Source organism: Rhipicephalus microplus, chromosome 2 (genome assembly GCF_043290135.1).
Source record: "Rhipicephalus microplus isolate Deutch F79 chromosome 2, USDA_Rmic, whole genome shotgun sequence".
NCBI classification, from domain to species: Eukaryota; Metazoa; Arthropoda; class Arachnida; order Ixodida; family Ixodidae; genus Rhipicephalus; species Rhipicephalus microplus.
In genome coordinates, this window is record NC_134701.1 from 257,117,553 (window position 1) to 257,144,748 (window position 27,196).

General features: G+C 43.8%; 1 protein-coding gene across 2 annotated transcripts in view; it reads right to left on the reverse strand.

The window, feature by feature from the left end:
- LOC119170077 (cell adhesion molecule Dscam1-like) overlaps positions 1-27,196 on the reverse strand; it is a 295,537-nt gene that overhangs the window by 103,099 nt on the left and 165,242 nt on the right. For both annotated transcript variants that reach the window (XM_037421113.2, XM_075880186.1), the window contains exon 4: positions 16,403-16,555. In XM_037421113.2, the coding sequence (XP_037277010.2) occupies positions 16,403-16,555 (153 nt within the window). The remainder of the gene's footprint in view (positions 1-16,402; positions 16,556-27,196) is intronic.

Sequence of the window (27,196 nt, forward strand, 5' to 3'; positions counted from 1 at the left end):
TGGACGTAAATTATGCCGTACAAGACTTCCATGTCAACGTTATCACGTTTAGAGGTGTTATTTAACTTCGACGTCTATTCTCGTCACGTGATACCAAATTTGGTACATGTGGAGCTAGCGAAACGGCCGTCAGCACGCTGTGAGCGTAGCTTGTGGTCAAGTTTTACATGACACGCATGTCAAGATTATCATGTTTGGACGTGTCTTTATTGTCGTCTATTCACGTCATGTGATACCGAATTTGGTATATATGTGGGGTTAGCCAAACGACCACGAGCATGCTTAGAGCGTAGCATGAAGTATAGTTTTACATGACACGCATATCTTGATTATCATGTTCGGACAGGTCATTTACCTTTGTCGTCTATTCACATCACGTGATACCAAATTTGTTATCTGTAGAGCTAGAGAAACAGCCGTGAGCGCGCGTAGCATGTAGTCATGTTCTTATATGACACGCATCTCATGATTATCGTGTTTGTCGCCGTCATATACATTCACCATCCATGCACGTTCCGCAATACCAAATGTGGTGTATGTGAAGCTATCCAAACCACCGCGAGCGCATCATGAGTGTGGCATATAACCATGTTCTTATATGACACGCATCTCGTGATTATCATGTTTGCACCAGTCATAAACCTTCGTCATTCATTCACGTTCTGTGATACCAAATGTGGTGTATGTAAAGCTAGCGAAACGGCCGCGAGCGCATCATGATCGTAGCTTGTTGTCATGTTCATACGTGACACGCATCTCATGTTTATCTTGTTTTACCAGTATCATACCTTCACCATCCATGCACGTCCCATAACACCAAATGTGGTGTATGTGAAGCTAGCGAAACGGTCGCGAGCGAATCATGAGTGTGGCATATTGCAATGTACGAACATGACACGCATCTCATGATTATCATATTTGCAGCAGTCATATACCTTCGTCATACATTCACAACCCGTAGTACCTGATTTGGCATAAGCTAAACTAGTGAAATGACTGCGAGCGCACCATGCGTGTGGCGTGTAGTCATGACTTACATGACATGCATGTCATGATTTTCAAGTTAGGGTCTGCCACCTATATTCGCCATGCAGTCGTGTCATACCATACCAGTTTTACAATGTCATGTGAACAAAGCCACCACAAGAGCAGATATACTATGAAATGTAAATGATGACAGTCATGACATACATGTGATCATTTTAGTGTCATGACTGGTCAGCTATGTTCTTCAAATATGTTTCGTAGGCGGCTAGATAGATAGATAGATAGATAGATAGATAGATAGATAGATAGATAGATAGATAGATAGATAGATAGATAGATAGATAGATAGATAGATAGATAGATAGATAGATAGATAGATAGATAGCAGAAAATGCGCTCAAGTAAAAAAAAAGACCCGTAGTTTGGAGTCGCTCGCAATTTACAAATGACCTTTCTTATACTGTTAGACAGATTGCACTGGCTTTGCAGCATAGTACTATAAATACAGGAGCAAAAGTACTGTGGCCATCTTTTTCTACCTTCTTCGTGAAATCCTGTAATGAACAACGAGAGAAAGATGCAGAAACAAAAGTACGTAGCCTAAGATGACTTCTTTGTATGTACCATAAAAACAGTCAGTTGCAAAAGTGTCGAGTGGTTATCCTTGCGCAATCATGGCTAAAGTACGTAGATACATCGCATCACGCACAAGTATGCACAGAATTACTCATCCCAGCATTTAACAGCGCGTATATGAACAAAGGCGTTCGCTAAAGAGGGCCAGCTCCCACTTGCATGTCTCACGCTTTGTTATTTTTTCAAAGATTCTTTTTTTAAAGTTCAAGTACCTTTTGTTCCCCTCATTGGAACCCATAAAAGTATACACCTTTTCACAGGAAGGAAAAAAACACCGCCATGATGGGCTGTGCGGGGGAGTACAAAGGCTAAGGGCGCAGCGTTGCAGTGCCTTTTCGAGGGGACGCGCCAATTCGCACAGCCCAAGAAGGGATATTGCGGCACCCAGGGAGGCGTTTATGAAATGGTGAATAGATACACGATATTGTCCACCCGATTACCTTTAAAATACCTGCAGAAACACTATGTCGAAAACAAGAAGAAAAATTAAAAGTTGCTTAACAAGAAATATTTAAGCTTTAGTACTTTAACGTATGATTGGACTGGGAGCATGCTTACGAAACTGCCACGTTTCAGTATAATTAAATTCCTTGAGTGCAAAAGGACACGGCGCAAAGGTTACGTAAACACGGGCGGCCAACGGTCCTCGTGGTGGCGGCGGCGAAAGGGAGGGCGGGGTGGGGTTGGAGTGCGTTTCACTCGCGATCTCGAAATGCAACGCTGCACTCCTTATTTTTTTCGTTGTTATCGTTTTCCGCAGCCGCAGACTATACGGCATGGACAGAGGGTCATTTTCTTTGAGAATGTCTCGACGCATACAATGGTTAGTTTTTTGTGTGCTTCCTGATTTTGTTTTTTTAGTCATGTTGCTTTATTTTTTTTTTTTTGGGGGGGGGGGCGCCTTCGATCTCCTTTTTCCACTCTTTGTCTCGCCATTCACTTTTTTTCCAAGAAAAACGAAGTATTGAACGTTCCTTAATTTCATGTACATCTATGCAGAATTAAAAAAAAAAGAAAGCGAGAAACGTCAGGCGGAGGCGCTGTAACTGCCCACATTTTGGCAACGCCAGGTAGTACGCTCATCAGCTTTGTGACCATTGTCAAGGGAAACTTGCATGAGAAGAGAAAAATCGTTATCTAAAAGCAGGTTGTATCCCGCGGCCAAACTGAAGACAAGAAAATATAAAGCAAAAGAAACGAAATGACGCGAGAAATTTACGGTTCTTCAACACTGACGTGACACCTTTTGTTATCTTCTCTCCCTCTTATTTTTTTAAAACCTCGAGAACAAGGTCGTAGACAGAATTCTTGCTTTTCATGGAAGAAATTTTACTCCAGATGTGGAGCGCACGAAAGAACGCAGAAACGATGCGTTGGCTTAGACGGTAAGCGCTCGCCACCACGCACATGCGCAAGTAGCGTATACACAAACGCAAAGGAACATTCTCCAAAAGTCAAGGAACAAGAGAGTATACAGATTTCCTTGACTGTGAGGTAAGAAAGACAGTTGATGATTGAAATATGAGAAAGAAGCAACGATATTCCGTTGTTTGCGGTATATGGTGTTGCTTGCCCATTTCTTTGCAGCAGTATTCCTTGCATCAGTGTCCAAAGGGCAGTGAAATTCTGTCTGGGATAAAAGTTGTGTGATTAACGTTTAGATAACTCTAGATAAATGAACCTAACACCTTGAACTCGAAGTGTTGATAAATACGATGGAAATAGGCAGAAAGGGCAGGAAGCCTATAACCAGAAAGATGTCTGGCGGGCTACGCTGCATATGGTGGAGTGGGAAATGTGATTACCAAGACGAAAGGATCACTTTTAACGGAAACATCAGCCGATCACATCTCAGTCAGCGATGCGTGTACGACGGGAACGTAGCGGCAAAGTAAAAGTCCGAAAAAGCAGTTTTTTCCATTCATAGTGCGAGTGTCGTGTACCAACTGCACGTGTTGCAGAATATGTGAAAAACCAGAAACAAAGTATATCTGAATTGTATTGTTAGGAGAGATATATATGCCTCAAAAGACATTGTCTTAAAAATAGCTCCCGGCAATACTGCTACAGTACTCATATTTACTGACAATTTTATGCTTTATGTAAAATTCACAATTTGGATTGTGTAAACAATCATTCCAAGCACTCATTTTCGGTGCCACTTATGGTAAGTGTGTGTAGCTGGAAAGCAAAACTGTTATGTTTCTGTTGGATGCACCTGTACATCGGTACAGAAATTGTTCAGCAGTGTGGTGCGTCTGGTTGTTACAGTTTATATTTGGTTTAACAGGGCCGCTACAATATCGCCTGATGTTGCACCCGTCACACTGGTGTATGAGCCACGCAACCGCAGATTAAGGAAACTAAAATTATCGGAAAAAGAACATGAACAATACAAACGACGAAACTCAACGGGCAAACACAACGTTCCAGTCGAATTATGGTTTACACTGCCCCGCCGCGGTGGTCTAGGGGCTAAGGTATTCGGCTGTTGACCCGCAGGTCGTGGGTTTGAATCCCGGTTGCGGCGGCTGCATTTCCGATAGAGGCGGAAGTGTTGTAGGCCCGTGTGCTCAGATTTGTGTGCACGTTAAAGAAACCCAGGTGGTCGAAATTTCAGGAGCCCTACACTACGGCGTCTCTTAATCATATGGTGGGTTTGGGACGTTAAACCCACCATATGACCCACCACCAAAGCACATGGGCCTACAACATTGCTCCCTCCGTCGGAAATGCAGCCGCCACAGCAGGGATTCGATCCCGCGACCTGCGGGTCAGCAGCCGAGTACGCTAGCCACTAGACCATCGTGGCGGGGCTCGAACGCGAGGTCGTTAATCTAGAAAGACGAAACCTGGATCTGAGAAAGCAAGGCTGACTTTGTGTTAGGAAATGTGAACAACAGGACGCCGTAAGAAGTTTGGCCTTCCTAACAGAAGTCATCTTTTTTTGACAAGGAGCCCGAGACAAATTAAACACGACGGAAGTAGACAAGAACAAAAGCACTGCACAGAAACATAATAGCGCCTAGTATCCAGAGAGTTGAACATACCATTAATCTGAAAATGTTTCTGACTATAAGCGGTCGATTTGACTCAAGTGGTAACATTGTCTCGCGACAGAGGTAAAGAATTGCACAATAAAGGAAAGTAGAAATGACGAAAAAAAAAGGAAAGAAAATATGAGGTCGAAGAGCTCAGTACAGAGACGATAAGCAGTGGTCAATATTAGAGCCAGCCAGCCTTGAACTTCATTCCGTTCACTGTCGACTTGTGGGGGGTCTACGAGTCGGGCTCGGTTGCAGTAACAGAAACTATGTCTGCCCGGTCGGGTAAAAACGGGCGGCGTGCCAAAGGCGCAATTTTTCGCGCCCCGAAATGCAATACCATAATTGCATTTTCCCGCCGCCGCTGTGCGAGTGGACGGGAAAGGCCAAGTCTGCTCGCCCGCCAGCTAACAACGCGGGGGCCTCCGGAAATGCATCCGCGGCGCCTTTCTTTCATAAGGAAGATGAATGCATTCTCTTTTGGCCGGGGCCCGGCTTCGGCGAAGACAACGCGACACGCTCAACATCGGACAACACGCCCACGTCGCGGCGAGTGCGGCAATCGCTCCAGTCAAAATGTTGTCGGCGAAAAGAAAATACAGAAAAAAAGCGAACGAGCCTTTCTCTGAACTAGAACTTAAAGCACTTGCGATAGCTTGTTTGAGTCTCTCTTGCGTGTGGGGTATGATGGCATATGCGCTCTTTTTTTAGCAATAGCCGCTACAGTGTTTCTGAAGAAATCGCACTAGTTTGTGAAGGATATAGCTCTTCGCTCCTGTTCGCTGCTCCACTAATCAGCGATAAAAGCAAAAGTGCTGCAGGTTCATGTGCCCAGATTTATGTTCACGTTAAAGTGCCCCAGGTGGTTGAAATTTCTGGAGCCCTTCACTCAGGCGTCTCTCATAATTATATGCTGGTTTTGGGACGTTAAACCTCACATATTAATCAAGTCGCTAACCAGTCCTGGTCAGCAGTGCTTATGCGGTTTTGATGTATTGCCCGGTGATAATATACACTTACACTATGTCCATTATTCGTTTGCACAAATTGAATCCAGTACACAATGCAGCAGTAGAGCAATGTTAGTCTCTGAACCATGTTGTTCGTTTGAATATGTGCATAATCCGGGCAGCCTTGGTTCCTTATATTTAAGCACGCTTCTCGTTCACGGAGCCCACTTGGCGCAAATGTGTGTGTTCAAAGCAGCAGTAGCACAAATCTCAGCGCAGCATGGGGACAAATGCGCATTTCGAAGCCCAGTGGCCCTGTTACATGCATTTGCTATGTCTCCTATGGCAACTCGAATTTCGTTCAGTCCACGCTTAAGCAGATCATACGGGAATCTCGTGACTTCTTAAAATGGCTTTTGTGAACGGAGTACAGTGTGGACTAATTGTGGGCCTTCACCGTGCTTGCACCTTAGCGTTAGGGTTTGGTGTCACGTTGTGCCTGCCCGACTGTTATTGAGCCCTGCACAGGTTTTGAACACCAATAGCCTCCCCCCCCCCCCCCCCCCGCAGTAAGCATCTTCCAGGTGGCGATTTCGGATCAAGTGGTCCTACTATAAGGCATGTTATTGAGAGGCTAAATCAAGCATGCTCTACGGGAGTGACAGCTGTAGCCACCAGATTCAGGAAGCACGACTGCAGTGCATCTGGATAGGGTGCGTCCTGGCATTTCAGGGCTTCCTTGTTAAAATAGATATCTTCCGCATCATCAGGGCGTGTCCACGAAAACACTAGGGTGATATAAACAATACAGCGAGGAATGTAGTAGCCGACCGGATAAAAACTTGTCTATTCTGCTCTCTCGAAAGCCCTCTGTACTTGGCTAGTTAAACCAGTTCATTGAATCAATTTTCAATTTCCTTCGCTATATAAAATTTCAGGCATTTCGAATTACAAATAAACCCCTGGAAAGAGCTGTTTTGAAGTACCAGGTGTTCAGACATGTTGACACGTGAAGTATTAGTAATAATAATAATTATAGTATCAATAGTAATAGTAGTAGTAGTAGCAGTAGGCCAATATTTTTAGCCATATACTAACAAAATCCGAGCAATTCGGCCACCTGCGCTACCAGTCGACGCTGTTCTTCCCGTCTGAGCCCATCTAGTCGAGCCTCTTCTACATCGGCATTGCCTTCCTTGGGGTCATCGGCACTAGAGAACTGCGACAGGATTATTTACGATGCTATATTTATGTACTTAAAAGAATCAAACAGAATGCCATGTTAAACTATCAGTACATTTCAATTATTATGCTTCATCAATTTTTCGCCTTAATTTTATCAGTTAATTAGTTCATGTGTTTAACTTTAGGTAATATTGCATTAAGGGACACCAAAATAATCACAAATATTTTTGTTCCTGTTTAGATTATCTTTGTCGCATATTTTCGTCCTCTTTTTCTCCCTTTTATTATTTCATTTTGTTTTACAACTTCTACTGCCGCATACCTCGTGTCCGATCACCCGTGGTGGGTTGCGCCATTTTTCCGGATGTAATCATCATCATCGTCATCACCAGTCGATTCAGGTGATGACGAGAATGGAAGGAGTATGAAATCTGGATTGCGGCCCAGTAGGGCTGTAGAAAAAGCATGAGTCGGCATAAGTGGAGCAGCAATTTGGACAGCAGGGGTCAGATCTACTTTTACAAAAAAAAAAGTCGTGAGGGAGTTATCAAGCATTTCAATTTTATGTGCCGTGAAATTCAAGACTCTAGCACTGTGAGTGATGGATGAGGGGGAGGGTAGAGACGCTTGTTGAGTCTGAGCTCGAGGTATACATTCTTGATAGTAGGACGCAAGGAGATCGTCTCGTCATTCTTAACGGAACTCCCACCATCCTCCGAAAGCATGGGAAGGAACGGTGCCCACAGTATTCGTTCTTTTCTCCATTTTTTGTGAGCGGCAAAGTAACCACCTATATAACTAGAGCATAGCACATACTCTCGCACACTTACAACCACTCCATTTTCTCTCTCTCCTGGTATTACTACATCGGTGGGCGAGGAACGATCTGTAAGCTTTAGCTTAACGGGGTCTTCTTTACCAGACTGTAAGCTTGACAATCTTTCGTAATACCTCACTTTGCTCGGCCTTCATGAAGCATTTCAGAAGCTCATGCGTAGAAAGTACGGCTAAAAAGACAAATCTTCCGGACATTTATTTTTATTTTTACGCTCTTACGTCAGTGGTACATATAGAAGCAACATTGATAATCAAAATCAAACATGAAATAGACAGAAACAGGAATGTCTGTGATGCCGAAGATAATGCCTTTCCTCTCCCGATCGCGTGTAAACGTTTGTGCTGTATAAGGTCCGGATATGATAAAAACGGCAACCACGTCGTTTCGAAGAAATGAATAATTGCAGGAACAGTGGCCGCGAATGAAACGACCTTCGTGAGATGCGATGGGTGGATGGTGAAGAAAGGAAACAAGAAACTAAATGTGTGGGCTGTTCTTGCTCGTAAGAGAGCAAGGCATTATGCACAGTTTTTTTGTTTTTTTTTTATCGGCTGAAGAATCCGGCACGGCATCGGTCAGCTAGCTGTTTTACTGCGCGCCACAAGCTACCTGAGGGTGTAATGGGAGACAGGGTAGGGTATCAAATCTGATTTTCCTGCTTGTTATTACACCAGGAAAAGAAAAAAATAAATGAAGAAGAAAGTTCATTACAAAAGCGCAACTCTTGTCACGGGTAAACGTGGATACTACGGGAGAATATAAAAGTAGTAATAAAGGGGGGGGGGGGGGGGGTGAACGGAAACAGAAGCAATATTGTGAGCAGGGGTCATTATTGGGGGAGAGTGTAGGCTTCCGAAGCATGTCGTCCTTCTCCTTTTTGCTTCATTCACTTCGGAAGGAATAAAAGAAAAGAAACAAACCACACAGAAGGATCCCCTCACGGGGAAGCAATGGGTGCGGCACACTGCTTTAAGCCAAAATTATCGACTTCGAACAGGTCTTTGTCGTCGTCTCGGGCGATTTATTACGGCGGCGAAAAGTCTGAGATGGGGCCATTATTATTTTTTCATCACTCTTTTATTAATTATTTGCTCCACTTGCAACTTGTTGTTTTGTTTCTCTTTTACCAAGCTTCCCTAGATTTTTTTTTCTTTCTCTTGTACCAGTAGGTCTTTATCGCAAGAGTTGGTCATTTCCATCGTGCTAGTGACTGAAGCCCAAGCCAGGCGACGAGAAAAGTAACCCTAAAGGCACGGAACGCAGGCTTGTGACTGAGGCCTGAAGGTGGTGATAGGTAAGATGGATAGAGGGAGGTGTGGTAGCGTGCCCCTAGCAGATTGAAAGGAATTGTTACCCGCACAATGGACTGGAACTGAATCACGTAAAGCTATAGCTCGATTTCTCTCCCTCTTTGTGTAGTTTTTATACCCCATTATCGCAGATTGTGTTTTGTCACTTCCTTTGGCTTAAACTGCTTGCTGGGTTATACAGAAACAGGAAGTAAGCGTGGCAACGCTTTCAGGCGAATCGCGATACCCGCGGAAATCCTTACGAAACGGTCTGAAAGATATTACGCCAACGTAATATTACGCTGACAGTCATTTCCTTAGATTAGTTTATTATTTTCCCAGCCTTTTATAAACTCTGCGAAAAGCAGTGAACTTCAGCCTTGTGACTCTTTGCGCGGAATATTTCTTTCCTCTGTTCAAGCAATAAGGTAAAAAAAAAACAGAAAAAAATACCCCATTCGCCCTGCCACCTCCCTTCTCAATTTTTTTTATATTTTTGATCTTCATCGGATAGTGTAGTTCTTCAGCAGTTTTGAAGATACGTGACAGAAAAAAAAGGAAGCTTAACTAAATGAGCGAGTCGTGCACCTACAAAGAAAGGAAAAGGCACTTTGCTATGTGGCAAGAATGGAATAGATTTAGCCCTGAGTGACAAACATATTTCCTTACTTTTTACAGAGTTGACCATTACTGCGCTTAGCGTTGTGTGATTAACGAATTGACACAGCCGAAACAGAAGTACAGCCTCCGCAAAAAGCCTTCGTTTTCATGCCATGGATCTGAGTGCAAATGAAGGTGGAGCAGAAATGTTGTATCTGTCGAAACGTGGCATCCACGTAAATACGGGCCGTTTTCATCGGCGATCTGTATAGACGGGGTGCAGTAGACCTCTATACAAGCCAACCAGTACTCCGCCAGATACACATATTGGCGGACAGAGAACTGAATAACATAGCGTGGCACGTAAGGAGCGAAAAGCAGTTAAAAATGAAGTCGCTGGCAATCTTTTTTACCTTTTTTCATAGCCTAATACTATCACCTTCTTTCAATATTCTATTAAAAAACGAAGACCCGTCCACCCTGCCCTTTAAACTGAGGGTGAACAACCAACAATTATTCTTGTCTTTTCTGCGATGAACGAGCAACATTTTTGTTTTATACCTGGCTTATCTTTACGATTTTTCGTTTGTTTTTCAGATTAACTGATACAATATGCTGTATGGTAAAATTTGTCATGATACTCTCATAAGAAAATGTTTTAACTTGAAGCTTTTGTTTCAGTTATCGATGACGGAGTATTTAAGTCTGGTTGAAGAGCCCGCAACTTTGCTACAAAATGGCCTAGAGCACTGATTTATACTTTGCAGCACGCATAAACATATTTGGTGGTAATGCGGGTTTTACAATGCTTTGAAAACTGCAGGTAATGAGATAATTAAGCCTTAAAGACTGAGATAGATGCTTGTGAAAATCTTGTAAACTACTCATTAGAGAAAGAGAGAACAATTAAATATTTAAAATCAGCCCACAAATAGACGAACTCCGCAAGTTCCATCATAATTGATCAAGTTTGTGAAAAAAAAAAGATTTCAAGTGCCATGTCTCCCTTAAAAATCTGATCCTGGTATAATGAGTAAATCAAAACAAAAACAGTGAAAAGACAGAGACAGACTACGCTTTTTTGCTGTCTTTTAGTCGCCCCTGTTTTTATCTGCGTAGTATATTAACATCGTGACTCATCAATATGCTCGGCCGTCTACTCCCCTAGAAACATGACAAAAACGAAAAAAAGGGGATGTGTGTAAAAATTACAGCTCCCAGCAAATGTCAATAAAGAAAAGAGAAATGCGCGTTTATATTTTAGTTCAAGAAAGAAGGAAACATTATCATGCTACAATCTCTGCTCCAGTAATGCATGTAGCTTCATATAAAAATACCGAAGAATAACTCCCCGCCTGTGATTGGTCACATGCCACAGGCACGATGCGTAGTACGCGGAATTTTTCGTCCTTTGTGTTCGCAAATAAGACGTTCACAACAATGTAGTCTCATACGACGTCTTTAGAAATTGGAAGTATTCCTCCTTTTCTCAGCGCAGAAGTCAGTCACTCAGCGCACGTGGAACAAACAGTGCGGATTCTTTACCTCTCAGGGCAGTACCTTGTTGAAAACAGTACGTTGTACAAACAGGAAATACGTACAAAACGATAAAGACGAATATCAGGCAAATACTTGTCGACGGTACCCTTCTTTATCGGGCAGACTAACGTTCTGTATGAAGCTCGTGCATACACTGGCATTAGTTCTCGCTCTAAAGTAGCTATTTCTGTGACCGCTATGCGGCAATTCATTCGTTGTTTCAAAATTGCTAGAAACATTGCATAAACTTGCCACTATAATTTCACTTGATGTTACAAAAGGCCATGGGGTGCAATCATGAACACAAGAGGTAAGCCAACACACAACTAATGCCATTTCACAGCAGAGCTGTTGTGCTAAAGGTTTATCGCGTGTAGTAGATAAAAAAATATCATCGTAATGAACCGGCATGTGCTGAATAATCACCTAAGCTGTGTGTAACAATGGCCAACAAGAGAAGTTAAAATAGGCCTGTCAGCGCTGATTCAGCCATCTTTGCGCGATTTAGGGCTAAATGGGCTAATTTTTCATTAGTTTTTGTTTCATTGTAACTCGAACAAACGCCACGTCCTCGCGACGGTCTTCCAACCTGTAATGACAAAACAATGTGGAAGTCTGAGAGTGCTGGTACCACATACTTTCGGCGATATATCTTAGTTCCTGAAACATCCCCGCACCGCCCTAAATGAAAAAAAAAAGATATCTGTTGCTTCGGCGATCTCCTTTTTTATGCACAAGGCCAGTACTTAGTGCATCTCAAGTCACAGCTGACGACACGACTATTCCCCTGCTTGGTCACCCAAGAAGCGAGCAAAGAGTAATAAAGACATCAGGTTAAATAAATAAAAAAACTTCGCTCTGTGTCTATGCTGTCAAGAGCGTACACGTCCCGCTCACCGTCAAAAACGAGGTTGCGGTGGCGACGCTCAAGCGAGTCAGCACCGTGATTTAATTTGAATAATCTACGCACTTTGGGTCCTGAATACACGAGTGGCATGCGCGGCCGAGCAGAATAGCATAGTCGTTTGGACACGACACACAGCGATAACCCTTCTCGCGAGTGCTCTAATTTGCGGAAGAAAAATCACGCTTATAACAGAACCAATTAAGGTAAAATAAGCTTCGACAATGCGAGTAGAAGGTCTCGGCGAGAGATAACGACGGATAGTGAAAGAGATGACCCTGCCACAGACGAATCGTTAATATAAGATTAATTATGGGCGTAAGGAAGACTCATTTGCATGCGCGTTCTGCGGTTTGCTTTCTTGCTCGTAGTTTAAATACGAGTGGACAGCCCGGAAGGATTTCGTACCGCTATCAATGGGCGCTTGCTGCCCACTTATTAGTTTATCTTATTTTTTAGTATAGTAACACTGATTGTTTTCCGAACTTGATAGTGGTTCGTACCAGAGACAAGACTATGCCATGCGCGCTCTTTACGGGCAAAGCCCGGATAGCTCATATTTGAGCGAAGCGAAGCATACGCCCTTACTTAAGGCGTCGAGAGACTAAATTTTCACAGCTGCAAGGGACATCAACAACTCACTTGCAGATTTTATTTAACCAAGCCTATATGTATACCGCTAATCAGGGCATAAAATATAAACTTTTTCGCGAGTCTTTTCTTTTTCTCACTTACTATAAATATATTTAAATTATGTTGATGAAATAGGTGCCTGTAGTTTTCCGGCTGTAACATAATAATAAAACAAAGATTCCCCTTGAAGAATGCTACATTAAGTTTGTCGCTGACATTTCGGTGAAAGCTTCGCCTTTTTTAAAACAGGTACATTTATTCGTTTCACTATTGCGGGGACGCGTATATATAATCATGCCTAAACATGATTATATTTCTCGTAAAGAAATGTGGGGCTTTGGCCGACGAAACGTCGGCACTCTCGAATGTCCAGAAAAAATAAGTTATGACACTGTACAAAGTATACGTATCCTCTGACAATCCCGAACAGTTACATCCCGAACAGTTACATCCCGAACAGTTACACCCCGAACAGTTACACCCCGAACAGTTACATTCAGAACAGTTACATCCCGAACAGTTACATAATAAAGAAAACCAAAGAAATTTCTCTGCGGCTGCCTTATTGAAAAGCCCTGACTTCTGTTTCAAAGATTGGAGCATTTTTTAAAGTCTACAAAATCCACGTCGCTATTCCTGGGTAAGCTGAGAGAGAGATGAAAATTCAGACTCCTTAAATGGAGCGAGTTTCTGTGCACCACTTCGTTCAAGCCGGTTTGGTCTTCGCCATAGATTCATGGCGGCGATCTGCATTTCGGACACGTTCTCCAGTCAGCTGCGATAATCTCTCCCTCATAGAGCCAAAGTTATTTCTGCCGCTTGTTTCTCTCTCTCCTTCTCCTGTTTAGAGCCTCTAACAGCTTCGAAATGCGACAAGGCAACGAGAGGAAAATGGCAAATAAAGGAAGACATCAACGATAGGAACGCAGCCTAAATTAAATTAAATGACGGCGCGTCTCAGCTCCGGCACAATGAGAAACAGTGCCGAGTTTGTTGCATCAGTTTCTGCTGCAGCGTACATACAGGGCTCTGTTGTCAATGTTGGGCTTTACTCCTTCACCCTCTCCACGCTCCCTTCCGGCTCTTCTCTCTTTAAATGTTGCGAAACAAGGCAGTTCGCAATGAACATCGGAAACAGCAACAAACTCGGGAGTGCTTTTGGAGGAGTTGAGTTTAGAAACTCATTAACCGCGATGTAAATGGCAAGACCTCACCGTCACGATCTGTTTTGGCCTTGCCCTCCTCCACTTACGCAAGAGTAATGGGATAGGCTTAACGAAACTGATGATGGGAGGAGAATTTCGGTGACCCGCAATGGTGGACTTCTGTCCACTAGGAGTCGCAAAACTCAGCATTGGAGTGCGGAATGCGACAAAAAAGTATACAGGAATAAGAGCACTACATAGAATGCTCCTGGTGTAAACTCGAAACTACATAATGCGAGTTGTACTCAAGACGAAATAAGAAAAACTTGGCTGCCGCATTTAGTTGCAGCCCGCGTCGCCAGATGGGCTTGTCACCTGTTATCATATAGTGTTTGCTGTAGCTGTTGTATCCTTTTCTTCCTCCCCTTATATTTTTTTGGGGGGCACTCGTCTTTCTACGTTTTTCCTTCACAAAATTACTAAACAGCCTTTTAACAACAGTCGAGTACGCTTTGAAGCTGGATGAACAAGGAACACTGTCAAGTGCCCGTAAGTGAAGATGTGTGCGCACGAATTCGATTGCGAGAAACACGATGCAAACAACGACGGGCTGAGGACAGCGCAAAAAATTGATGACTCTCTCTTTCTAGCACGCACGCACGCACGCACGCACACACGCGAATAAAAATAGGTTTGTACTGCTGCCTTCGAATTCGAGAGCCCCGTTGCTCGCCTTTTCTTATATTGACTTTCCTTATTACCACGTATTATTTTGGCGCTCTAGTTTTTAACGCAGACGTCGTATAGTATTATCCTGTCATCGCTCTCATTCATTGTTTTTGTCTTCAATCATTCAATTTTTATTTTTTTCTGGCGGGATTTAAAGACAGAGGAAGGCGTAAAGGAAAGCCGTGTTTGTTTTCTCAGATACCCTGACTGCTACGCTGACGCTGGACAAGCATGAGCGAGGACATGGGCTTTTCACGAAACCCCTTCCCCAGCACTTCAACGACACTTTCAGCCACCAACAACTCGCGCGTAATACAAAAAACAGGATACACCGTAGCGTGCCTGCCAGCGAGTTTCGCGAGAGCGCACGCATTCTTCCCACCAAATGAGGCACCGGAACAGTGGAAGGCTGATTTTTAACACGCGCCCGAAGCCTTGTTCTTTCCTTAAATAACATGTTTTTTTTTATTTAGGTAGTTCTTGGGCTGTTTGATTTTCCTTGCGGTGAAATCTTGTTTCAAAGAAAAAGAGCACAGAATGACAGATTAACAGGTTAATAAAGTAGGAGTGCCGTAGTTTCTCATTGTTATTAAAGTTTCACAATAGCTGGACCCAATTTTCTTTTATTTACCCTTCATATAAAGTAGATTGGTGGAAAACTAACGACTTTCAGGTCATGCATGCGCGCACAAAAACTTTGCGCTGTGTTCATTACTTCTTCAAGGACTTACGTGCATGACAATTTTTTATAGACTGCCAGGTTAGCCCTGTTTGTAAGTTGCAGCGAAGTACAGGAAGTAAACGAATTACCGGTAAGTTTTGTGATAGCGCAGAACTTTAAATAATTTTTTTCTTTTTTCACTTCAGTGAGTACGGCAACGCCTCTCTCTGCGCAAAGCTACAATTTTCTTTTCGTCGCAATAAAGCACATGTTTTCGTGACTAGCGAAATATAACTCAAGAACGAGCGTCTATTCTATAGCTCAAGCAGGGTGTGGGAGCGTGCTAGTTGATTTTTGGTCATTGTAGAACTTCAGCTCAAAACGTAGCACAATGTGGAGAAGGCAGAAATGAGGACAAGCGTTAACTTCGGGCTATCTGTCATTACGCCAACACAGAGTTCAATATATCTGTCACATTAGATCACAAGTCCCTCCGTTAAAGCACAGGTGAAAAAACAAACAAAAAAACTTTAAGAAAAGCCGTGAAACTACGCAGGAGCAACACATGCAGAAGCTGCGTCAGCAAGCCATCCATCGCACAAACAGACAAAAAAGAACCAGATTACTTGATTACACCGACAGCCCTGTTTCTGTATATTTTCTCAGCGTATTTTAGTTATTTTTCACCATTGTGCTATGAGTGATATCGATGTGATTCAATGTGACAGGTACATATTTGTGTGCTGTTTTAATAAATAATAGTTGGAAGTTAGTGCTTGTCTTCGTCGCTGCCATTATCTCACTTTGCACAAGGCTCACTACGCACGCTAATAGACAAGCTTATGTTCCCTCGAGTTACACGGGTGAGCTATCACCTAATATTTCGGTCACTCCCTAAACTATGGCGTGGATAACAAAAAAAAAAAAATCCACCGTGTAACATTCCAGGCGTCCAACTTTGGGCCACAAAGAAAGTCAGGGAAACGGTTGACGTCCATGCATAGTCTGGCAGCCTATCTCCCTTGTACGTGATTTATGGTTCAGTTGTTGTTTTTCTTCCTCTTCTTCTTGGCAAAGAATATGTAGCGCATGAATTAATGCGAGAGAAAACAATTATGCTGTCATTGAACTTGCTGATAGCTGAGGTGTTCCAATGCGTCTGACTGTAGCCACGCTGAACCGCGCTTGCGTGCGAATCGCCCATACTCGTCCCTTGTCTCTCCTGTTTGCCTACATATCGGCAGAAGGGAGCGCTATCTTACCTGTGACGATGAGCCGGCCTGGGAGAGAATTCCTGGTGGATTCCCCCGTGAGCTTGTCCCTCGTTTGGCAGCGGTAGCTCCGGTAGGAGAAGCTCTTGTCTACGTCCCGAATGTAGAGCTCACCTTCGGGGAACATGTGGTACTTGGAGGCCGCTGGAAATGACAACCGCAAATGAACGATCAAATACAGAAACATGCTCAATTTATGTGAGGTGAACATGTGCGAAAAGGTGGAAGGTAATAAATGCACCTGACACACCCATGTTGACGCCACAAACAGATCGGCATTTATTCTTATTTTGAAATATCTTGGGTATTAGAGTAATACTTAGCTCAATGAAACGCAAAGACTGGTACCGAGGACACAAGGCGAGTGATAAGCTGAACTCCCTCTCATCCGTGTGTTTACCTAATATTGCCTGCTGTCTTACCAACAAGGTTGCGTTTGTCCGCTTTGGGTAATTGTTCTAAAAAAAGATAAACATATTGAACTGGAAGCTCTATTTCTTTGGGGGTGTCTCAGTCAGATGAAACCAAGGAAATATGAGCAGTATTTGCTCTTTTTAGAGCGTCATGAGGCAACAGATAAGAAAATCTCAAATAAATATTTAGAAAAAAAGCTGCTTACAACTGCTGGGAGTCGAACCAACAACATCCTCATCCCACCCTTAGAGCTGCATACCATTAGATGTGCCGTTAATGTGCCAGCCACCCTTGCCCGCTAACTTTCGAGAGTATTTGTGTATGAGAATATAGCAGATTTAATTACGCGAGTGTTCGCGTGAGTTACGGCCACAACACTTGACGAAGACAGACGGGAAGAGATTGGGTCTCACACGATGATAGTACTTATGTGGGCCTTACAGTTTGTAAGAGTGCAGGTAATGGTGTAAACATGTTTTTTTATTCTTTTTAACTTACACGTAACATCAACGTTAACTGGTTTTGATGAAAATGCTTGTTTTCACAAAATCCTCCTGGCTCGTCTGCTGAGCGTAATCTCTGCAAAAATTATCATAAAAACTGGCTGAAGTGCTCTGGGCAATTATTTTTCTGAAAGCAGAGATGGAAAAAACACACCTCAGTACTAGTTGCATAAGCACAACCTTTATATAGCGCATCTTATGCAAAGAATGCGACATACTCCGTAAGAAACATGCATTTCGCTTTCACCGCAGCAGTAATCTCATGGAAGTGGTTGGTGCACGAATTAATTTCGTGGATATTATAAGACGTAGTGTCGTCATTCCTTGAGGAACAACATAACAAACAAGGTCGTTGTATTCCTCTGTTTCTCTTCAACATGACTGCTGAATCGCGAACACAAACAGGAAATAATTAGTGGTATGGGTATAATATCCAGCTCAGAAAAAACTTTTTTTTTGTGAGGCATGTAGAGTTCTATCAAGGTAGAGGAAAGAAAGCTTCCACGTTTCAGGATAGTAACCAGAAGCACAAACTGACACTACTCAAATCAACTATGCAAAATGATTTTAGTTCGATCGCAACACGTCAAGCGAAACGTGACCACCAGTTTATATGAAAACAGCATCGAATGCGTTATCAAACGTTCGCAGGTTCGGTCCTAGGTGGTGGCACGTTATCTTTTCGTCGAGTTTCATTTCTTCACACTTGCATTGAAATTATTCCCTATACGACCCCCTTTACTTTCCTTGTCATTATTGTCGATTAGTTCTCATTTATATTGTGTCTAACAAGAGAAAGTGAGCCCTTATATTAACAATTGCTTCCTTCATATAAAAAGCTACGTGTCATAACCATCCTTTGCAAAGCCTATAAAGAACATCTGATGCATATACACGGAAGTAATCTAAAAGGGCAAAAAACATGCAAAATCATCATGGTATCGACATTAGACTTCTTATTCAGCGATTGACGCTGCTGATTCCAACAGACGTTCTTTAATCTCATATATGGAGTCATAGTTGTTTCATGCTTGCTTAACTTGTCTAAGAAGTACCAGAAGAATCACGTAAGCAGCGAACTAGTAATCGTATAAGATTTTTTTATTATTTCGTGTGTGGTCATTGCAAGGAGATATGTCTAGGGTACAAACTGAAAATAGGGAAACACAAACTTTGGTACGATATTTAATTAGACGCTGTCACCCATGTAAGCTGCAAATCATAAACATATTGAAATCGGGCATATAGAGATCTTTGGTCCGGGTACTTTTGCTCCTGAAGAGAGAGAGAGAGATAAAGATGCAAGGAAAGGCAGGGAGGTTAACCAGACGCACATCCGGTTTGCTACCCTGCACTGGGCAAGGGATAAAGGGGAGAAAAGAGGTTGCAGAGAGATGAGAAGGTACACACAATCACGAGCACACTCGGGGAGCACACACAGATACAGGCGGTCGCTCAGGTTTGTTGACTTTAGGTAAAGTAGCAGTGCTTTAGTTGCTTTCTGCGCAACTGAGGCACATGCCCAAGGTCCTAGTATCTTCTGCACACAAAATGGTCCGGGGTCAAGTTGATTCAAAACCATCCGGAGCTGGCATCGCTGTGTGTCTTAGCAAGCGCAGCTGCACAGGACGTGTTCGATGGTCTCTTCGGCTTCGCAGTAGTCGCATGTAGAAGTGTCTGCCATACCAATGCGAAAGAAGTACACCTTTGTAAATGCAACGCCCAACCAAAGGCGGCAAACAGTGTCGCATCGCAGCGGGAAAGTTGTGATGGTAGCTTTAGCTTGAGCGAAGCATCTAGTTCATAAAATTGACACCTTTGGCAGCTGGTAGACGACCAGAACGTGCGTGTGAGATCTCGATCCAGCAGGTAAAGTTGTTTTGCTGCATCATTCCTTGATAGAAGAATCGGGGCTACACGGGTTCCTTCATGGGCTGAGCGGGCTGCATCATTGGCTAATTGATTCCCGGTAATACCGATATGTCCACGCAGCCATTGATATATATTATCATGCCCTCGTGCTAGAGCTTCATGATGGAAATGTCTTATTTCTTGTACCAATTGGTCATGATTCCTCCTACGCATGGCAGACTGCAAACTCTGAAGCGCTGCCTTCGAATCACAGAATATGACCCATTTTCCTGGACGTTCTTGAACGAGATATTGTAAAGCAGCCCTTATAGCAGCAAGCTCTGGTGCCGTAGATGTAGTCATATGCGACAACTTAAACTTGATTGTCATTGCTGCAGCCGGAATTACAGCGGCACCTGATGAGCTGCTGGACGAGACGGACCCATCAGTGTATATCTGCGTTCGGTCTAAGTACAACTCATGTAATAATAGCAGTGTTGCTTGCTTCAATGCTACTCTGGAGTGATTGCTTTTCTTTTTGATTCTCGGAATTTCTAGACGTACTTGCGGCTGGTCGAGGCACCACAAAGGACATGCCATTCTCACAGCTGGCGTATATCCTGATGGAATGCTGTTTAGGTGCTTGGCTATGACGTCTGAAAACGTAGCACGTGGTCTTCCGGAGGCTAGAAGGGCCAAGTGGTGGTCGGGGACACGGCTAGCATGTCGAATGTGCGCTCTGAGGCAATCCACAACTCTATATGTCCTGACCGGATGGTCTTTGGCAAGCATGTTTGTGGCATAAGTAGAAGCGCATCGGGGCAGTCCTAGGCAGATACGCAGTGCCTGACCCTGCAAACTCTCCAATGAATGAGTATTGGATTTGCAAGTGTTAGTCAGTACCGGCAAGCTGTAGCGTGATAGACCCAGAAATAGGGCTCTGTACAGCTGTAGCATGGAGGCCACAGAAGTTCCCCATGCTTTCTCGCACATGAATTTCATTATATGCACAATAGATAGCATTCTCTTCTTCAAGTACGCACAATGTGGGCTCCACGAAAGACTTCTGTCGATTATTATGCCCAGGAAACGATGCGTCCGTGCATATTTGACACTCTGCCCATTGATGTAAATAGGGTATGTCGTCTTTGGTTTGCGTGTAAACGCCATCAACGCGCACTTCACAGTTGATATAGTTAGGCTTTGTTTCTGAAGGTAGGCTGTTGTGAGGGTTGCTGCACGCTGTATTCGTGCACGCACCTGAGTTCGAGTAACTGCAGCACTCCAAAGGCAAATATCATCGGCGTATATGGATAGGCACACCGACATTGGCAGAACCTTCACCAGACCAATGAGGGCCACATTGAACAATGTGGGGCTTACAACACCTCCCTGAGGTACTCCGCAGTAGGTGTAATGTTCACCAGTTGTACCCTCATATGTTTGCACAAAGAAACCCCTGCCAGTTATATAATCTTTTATCCATTGAAACATTTGTCCACCAATGCCCATTGCTGCGAGAGAAGTGAGGATGACATCGTGAGCTACATTATCATATGCACCCTTCACGTCAAGAAAGAGTGCTACTGATATGCGCTTGCGACTTTTTTCTTGTTGAACAAATGTCGATAGGTCAAGGACACAGTCGATGGAGAAGCGGCCCCGACGAAAGCCTGCCATGCAAGAAGGGCATTTGGTGTATCGTTCCAAGTACCACTCTAGACGAAATAGAACCATTCTTTCCATCACTTTTCCGAAGCAGCTTGCGAGGGCAATAGGGCGATACGCTGTCAAGTACAATGGCGATTTTCCCGATTTCAAAAGTGGTATTAATCGACTGATTTTCTATTCTCGGGGAACACTGCCGCTGTGCCAGGAGTTGTTGAAGCATGTTAAAAGTTCTTTTCTGGCTTTTTGTCCAAGGTGTCCCAACGCACTATAAGTAATACCATCAGGACCTGGCGATGACATGCGCTTAGAAGCGACTAACGCACCTTCCAGTTCTTCCATGGTGAATGGAATATCCATTTCTGGTAATCGCGTCTCAGGAACGACCACGGCGTCGATGCTCTTGTTCATAATATTCCCGGCAACTCTCGTGCAAAATTCTTCAGCCACCTCGAGTTCTGTTTTTCCATGATAGAGTGCCAAAGCTTTAAAAGGGTGCCGTTGTTGCGGAGAGGAGCGAAGACCACGAACTGTTCTCCAGATATATGACAGCGGTTTATGAGGGTCTAGAGATTCGCAGAATGCTTTTCAGCGTTAGCTCTCCTGCTTGTAAATGCGCCGTTGAATCTGTTTCTGGAGCCATCTTGCTTCCCTCAGATCGTAAATTGATCTTGTGCGTCTGTATCGTCGTTCAGCACGCCTTCGTATAGCTCGTAATTTTTCCAGTTCGATGTCAAACTGTGTTATTTTAGACGAAAATGGTAATTTAAATTTGGACGCTTGCAAAGCTTCCGCGATGGTATTTTTTCAGGCTGCAGGCAAGGCCTTCTTGGCCTCGCCTGCAGCCTGAAAACAACGGAAGAGAGATTTTTTTCTGATTCCATCGATCTTCACGTAGGTGGTTACGTAATCACTCCCATGAGTCTCAATATCGCAAAACCATTTACCTTGTGGAAGAAGCACCGTGACACCAGTGTGAGGTCAAGGCAACTGCCATACGTGAGACCCCGCAAATATGTTTGGGTACCATCGTTCATGATGGAAAGGTCGTAATCGGAAGCGAATGTAACAATGTTCCGGCCCCTGGCATTCATCCTAGTGCTCCCCCAAAGCATGTGATGGGCGTTGAAGTCACCGGTGATGATCCAAGGCCCATCGGTCCTCATTAGGATGTCTTTTAATCTGTCGCAGTCAAATCGCGATGACGGAGATATATATTCACAAATAAGCGTGAACGAAACTCCATTATTCTTTATACGAAGACACACGTACTGATTGTCGTCATTTGAACTTATTGGGTGCGAAATATAAGTCAAGTCTGTGCGAATGTAAACAATTACTTTGCTTCGTTCTTCGCAAGCGGCTGAACAAAAAGCTTCATAACCGGACAATCTATAAGGTGTTGATACGTTTGGTTCACGTATGACAAGTATAGGGAATTGATTGGCCCGAACAAATTGGCGAAAGTCCGAGATACGGGACTTTATGCCTCTGGCATTCCACTGAAAAATTGACGCACTTTTAACTTCAGTGCGGAAGATGAGATTTCGTTGAGCCATTGTGCTTATACGACGTTAGCAAGAAATATACGACGTTAGCAAGAGATGCTGAAAATAGGTAACATTCTAAAGCGGCGCCACAACGGACACTTCTTTCTTTATTTTCGCAGGAGGGTGACGTCTCAATATAAGTCAGGCGTGTAGATACCTCTTGATTTAGAAAGTTGGCCTGTATGCTTATGTCCCTGCCGTAAGTGATACAATATTGTATTGCTAAAGGCAGCAGCATTGAGAAACAAAAGCAGTGAAATGCTGAATGAACCAGAACTTGGTGGAGCTCCCCTACAGTGCCGCGGGGTCAAGCTATGTCTGAGCCATATTAATCGGGGAACGCCATTGTTTATTCAGTCACGCAATCACAGAAAATGACTTGGCCAACGCTGCATACACGCTGTGTTGACACGATCAGAACAGGGAGGACCCTGGTCGCGAAAATACGAAGGAGGCTCGATGAAAAAGAAGTCGGAAGCATGAGCTAGTTACATCTTTTTTTTTCTCTGCCGTAGAAAGCTTGGGACATTTAGACTGCTTGTTTTTCCACAGGTTTCGTATCTGAGATTCAGCACAAAGGATTGATAGATAGTCACAAAGCAAATCTTGCGAGCTCATCGCTACGAGGTGGAAAACGATTATAAGCAGCGTCTGTATAATTGGCTTCATGACTAGATGTAACATGGTATTTTGCGGGAGTACCCCATGTAACTAGACACGAGACTAAAACCTCGTACTATAACCAAATAGCTAGCTATTAGGTTATGTTACGCGATTTTAGTCTCGTGTATAGTTACGTGATTTATAGCAGGAATATTCAAAATTACTAGCTGTCAGGTGATTATGCGTGATTCCTACTCACTTTACTGGTTGTTGGGTAATGTTGCAATAATTTTAGTAACGGGACTAGTTGTCAGGTAGTGTTACATCATTTTTAGTCACGTGACTACATGTGGCGTGATGCTAGGTTATTTTAGTCACGTGTCCGATTACGTGATTTTGCCTGAGATTTAGTCTACTTCGATGCACTAAAACACGAAGACCTAAACGATGAAACACAAGCCTTTCAAATGTGCCCCTGAAGGTGTCGCCGCGAGAACAAACCGAGACATCCGTACAACCAACAAAAAAAAATTTAAGTATGCGGTTTCTGGCTGGCAACTTTTTCTACAAAACTGCGTAATGTATATCCTCGTATTAGCCCAAACTCATTACAAAAACATTTCTACTGAGTCCTTCATACAGGACTGTGAATTCGACACTTGAAGTTCACTTCCCGGCGTGACGAAAAGCTTAAGGAGCACCACGCCTTAATGTTTAAAATGACTAGACTGAGCACACTTGACCCGTTTTGTTGTTGTTTTTTTAGTGACGAAGGGGAAGTTCTAGCACACAAACCAGAATCGTACCCTAAGCTCTTGCACGCTCCTTACGGGTGGATGTACACACGCACTTGCGAGCACGCACATTAGGCGCTGTGGAATTAGTGAACGCAGCTGGGCATGGGAACGGAACGGGAACCGAAGGCAAACACCAAATGATGCAAGAGGAAGACGTGGCCCGAACGGAATGGGCACAAAAGCGGAAGGGTTACGCAAGCGGAAGACCCAGAGCACGACAACAAAAAGCAACCTCGGAAACGATGGAGCGAGGAAATAAAAAGTTTGGAAATGGTCGAGTGAGAGAAACATGTTGGTTATAGAGGATAGAGAAAAAAAAAACAAACAGAAGGATGCAGCCAGCTGTATTTACGCTCGAATGCTCCGGCTCGGGCGCTTAAATTAATTTTGAGCCACCCCGTTGTTTTCGTTTCTTTCTAGGACCTCCATTTTCTCCCTTCCTCTTCTGGCTTTGTTCAACCTATCGTGATTTTTCTACAGCGAATGACAAGAAAAAAGTCTGTAGGGAGTCTAATATAAGTATAGGTTTGGAGTTCGGAGCAACGTTGCAAAGCACAAACTTCAGAGGGGAAGACAGAAAAGTAATAAAGAGAGGAAAAAAGTAAGTGAGCACTAAAGAAGCAAGTGTTCCTTCAGGAGGCACTGCTGGCCTGTTAGTGTTTGCCGTGATGCACATGAAAGGGAGGGGGCGACCGTGTAACAGCGGGAACTAGTCGGGAAAGGTTGGAAAGAAGCTAGAGGCTCTTTGGGAATGGGGAACACAAAATGGGGAATCCCGAGAAAAACTGAAAGAAAGCACAGACGAAGAGCGCTAGCGCCACACAACAATGGCGAGGGAGATAACGGCGAGTCCAAATTAAAGCAGAGCCGACGGTCCGAAAAAGCCCTGCGTTTTGGTCCGAAAGAATATTCTGGGGCGGGCTATCCCGACCAATCTTAATTTCTTCGCACGACCATTGGGGGAGCCACATATACATATTTTGCCCGGGCTTTCTTAGTTTTTTCTATGCTGGTAGTCAGTTAACAGTGGCGGGTGCTGGCTTCGATGCTTGTGCCTCCGACCATTTAATATCCAACGAGAAAGATGATCCATGAAAGGTCGCTTTGTACGAAATGGCGGTCGTACGGAGGAACTGGTGAAAAAATGGCGGCGAAGGTTGCTTTTCGAACCATTTGCGCGTGACCTGACTGTTTTGCGTCATTACTTTGCAGCGCAACTTTTCTCTTCACTGTGAGTCTTTCTCTCTTTTTCTCACCTCCTCCTCCTGTATTTTTCCTTCCATCAGCTTTCATTTCGAGACAAAGTAAAGGGCACAAGTAGGTCACAGTGCCTTCATCTGGGTAGGTGGCGTGGCTTTGTCAGGCTACCCGCAACTGTGCTCTGGTAGCTATGACATTGTCATGAGTACGCATTGATTGTCTCGCCCGGCGGGTACGCTTGCCGTGGATTAGCGTACAAGAAGTAGAGAAAAGCTTATATTCATATGCTTTGTATGCGCGAATAAAAGACCGCATCATCTTCGCAAGAATGTTTTAACATGAATATCTTTCTGTCTGCGTGCGTGAATGATTTTTGTAAGCGTGTCGTTAGAGGTCTAATATCTTTCCCAACAACGTCTCCATGCATAACTTTCACCCTGACTTCTACGCAGACACTTGGTCGGACTGTGGCAGCTCCCGAACGGTATCGCATGTCACGCTGGAGTGCGCCGCAAAATTATTTCCTGCCCTTTCCGTCATTCTGTGCCCCTTCCGCACCAAAGATCTGCGGGGCGATGCCCTCTGCGACGGGCCTCCCTAGGTCCGCCAGTTCTTGGTTTGACGGGCCTGGGCGGCCACCGAGATTATCATAGGCAGCAGGGACAAGGGTTTATTCGCACATGTTTTATTTATATATGCTCAATAAATGTTTTCTCGCTCATTTCTAGAGCAATGTAAACTACCGAAGTGAAAAAGAATGTTTCAGCGTTACTTTACGCACTTCGAATATACTGCTAATTAACAAGCCAAACATCTCAGCAGAAGTTTGCACTGCACTTACCACTTATTGACAGAAAAGTTTCTTTCTCTCTGGTAAAAAAAAGTGTACTGTGCACTGTATCCGCTTTTACGAAGTTATTATTAGAAACCACGAATAAAACTTCAGCGGGTGGACGTTACATCCGAAAAATGGTGTTAAAACTGTATGAAGGACTCAGTAGAAATGTTTTTGTAATGAGTTTGGGCTAATACGAGGATATACATTAAGCAGTTTTGTAGAAAAAGTTGCCAACCAGAAACCGCATACTTAAATTTTTTTTTGTTGGTTGTACGGATGTCTCGGTTTGTTCTCGCGGCGATACCCAGATGATCTAATGTGAGAACCGAATAGTGACACTGGTTTTTAGCTGAAGGTCCCTTGAAGTTTTCCAGCAACGGGAGCTAAAAAGATTTGATGCTTAGTATAGCTTTATGCTGATCACTTTTCGGCGCAACCATTTGTTGGAGCTACTTTAGTATCAAGGCCTATGGCAGTACTTTTCTGGGACCAATGAAAGCCTGCAAGCTCATTGGCTTGCTTTTTCAGCTTTGGTATTTAACTGAAAACACAGCGATCACAACTCTGAGCCTTGCGTGAGTGCCGAAACCTTCTTTTTTTCGTCGCACTACACTAATCTTACAGACGGTTTCTTAGATTGGCAATTGCAGCCTTGTCTCAACAATGCAATCATGCTGTTCTTCTAGATTTTATGGCACGTTTGGCGAACATTTACTTTCTTTTTTTTCGCCACTTGACTCACCTAATAAATATTTCAGATGAACAGACTCTGATTCAAGCAATTGTCAAGACATTAGCCGGCTTGTTATGCGATTTGTACGTAGTCTTGTGCAAAATGAGACGCTTGTATTTTTCTCGCGCAGATGCCAGTACAGGGAAACTTGTCAGCGAGAAGATGAAAGTGATATGTGCGCACAGTTTCTTTTAACTTTAAATTGCTCCGCTGACGTTACGCTGACGTCACTGATATTACTAATGTTTGCTAACAAATGGAAAGCAAACAAACTACAAAAAAATGCCCCGTCACCGGGAGTCTAAGCAATGAATTTTCGCTCCGCAGGGTGAGGCGCAAAACGACATGACCCCAAACTGTACGTTTGTCGCAGTACGAGTGGAGAGCTATTTATTTGCCGTCGTTCCTGCTCAGAGCTCAGTGACTTGAGTGTGTTCTCGTTATTGCCAGCGAGATGGCGCAAATGGTACAAGGATGCGTCTTAATAATGGTCGCTCCGGGTGTTACGATGCGCGCGCGCCTACCTCGTGGTTGGAATCATTTGTACGACTTGTACTGGCGTCGACGTTCCAGCGAGCACGTAGTTGACTTCTGTCGCGTTATTATGAATAATTCAGAGCTTCTGTCT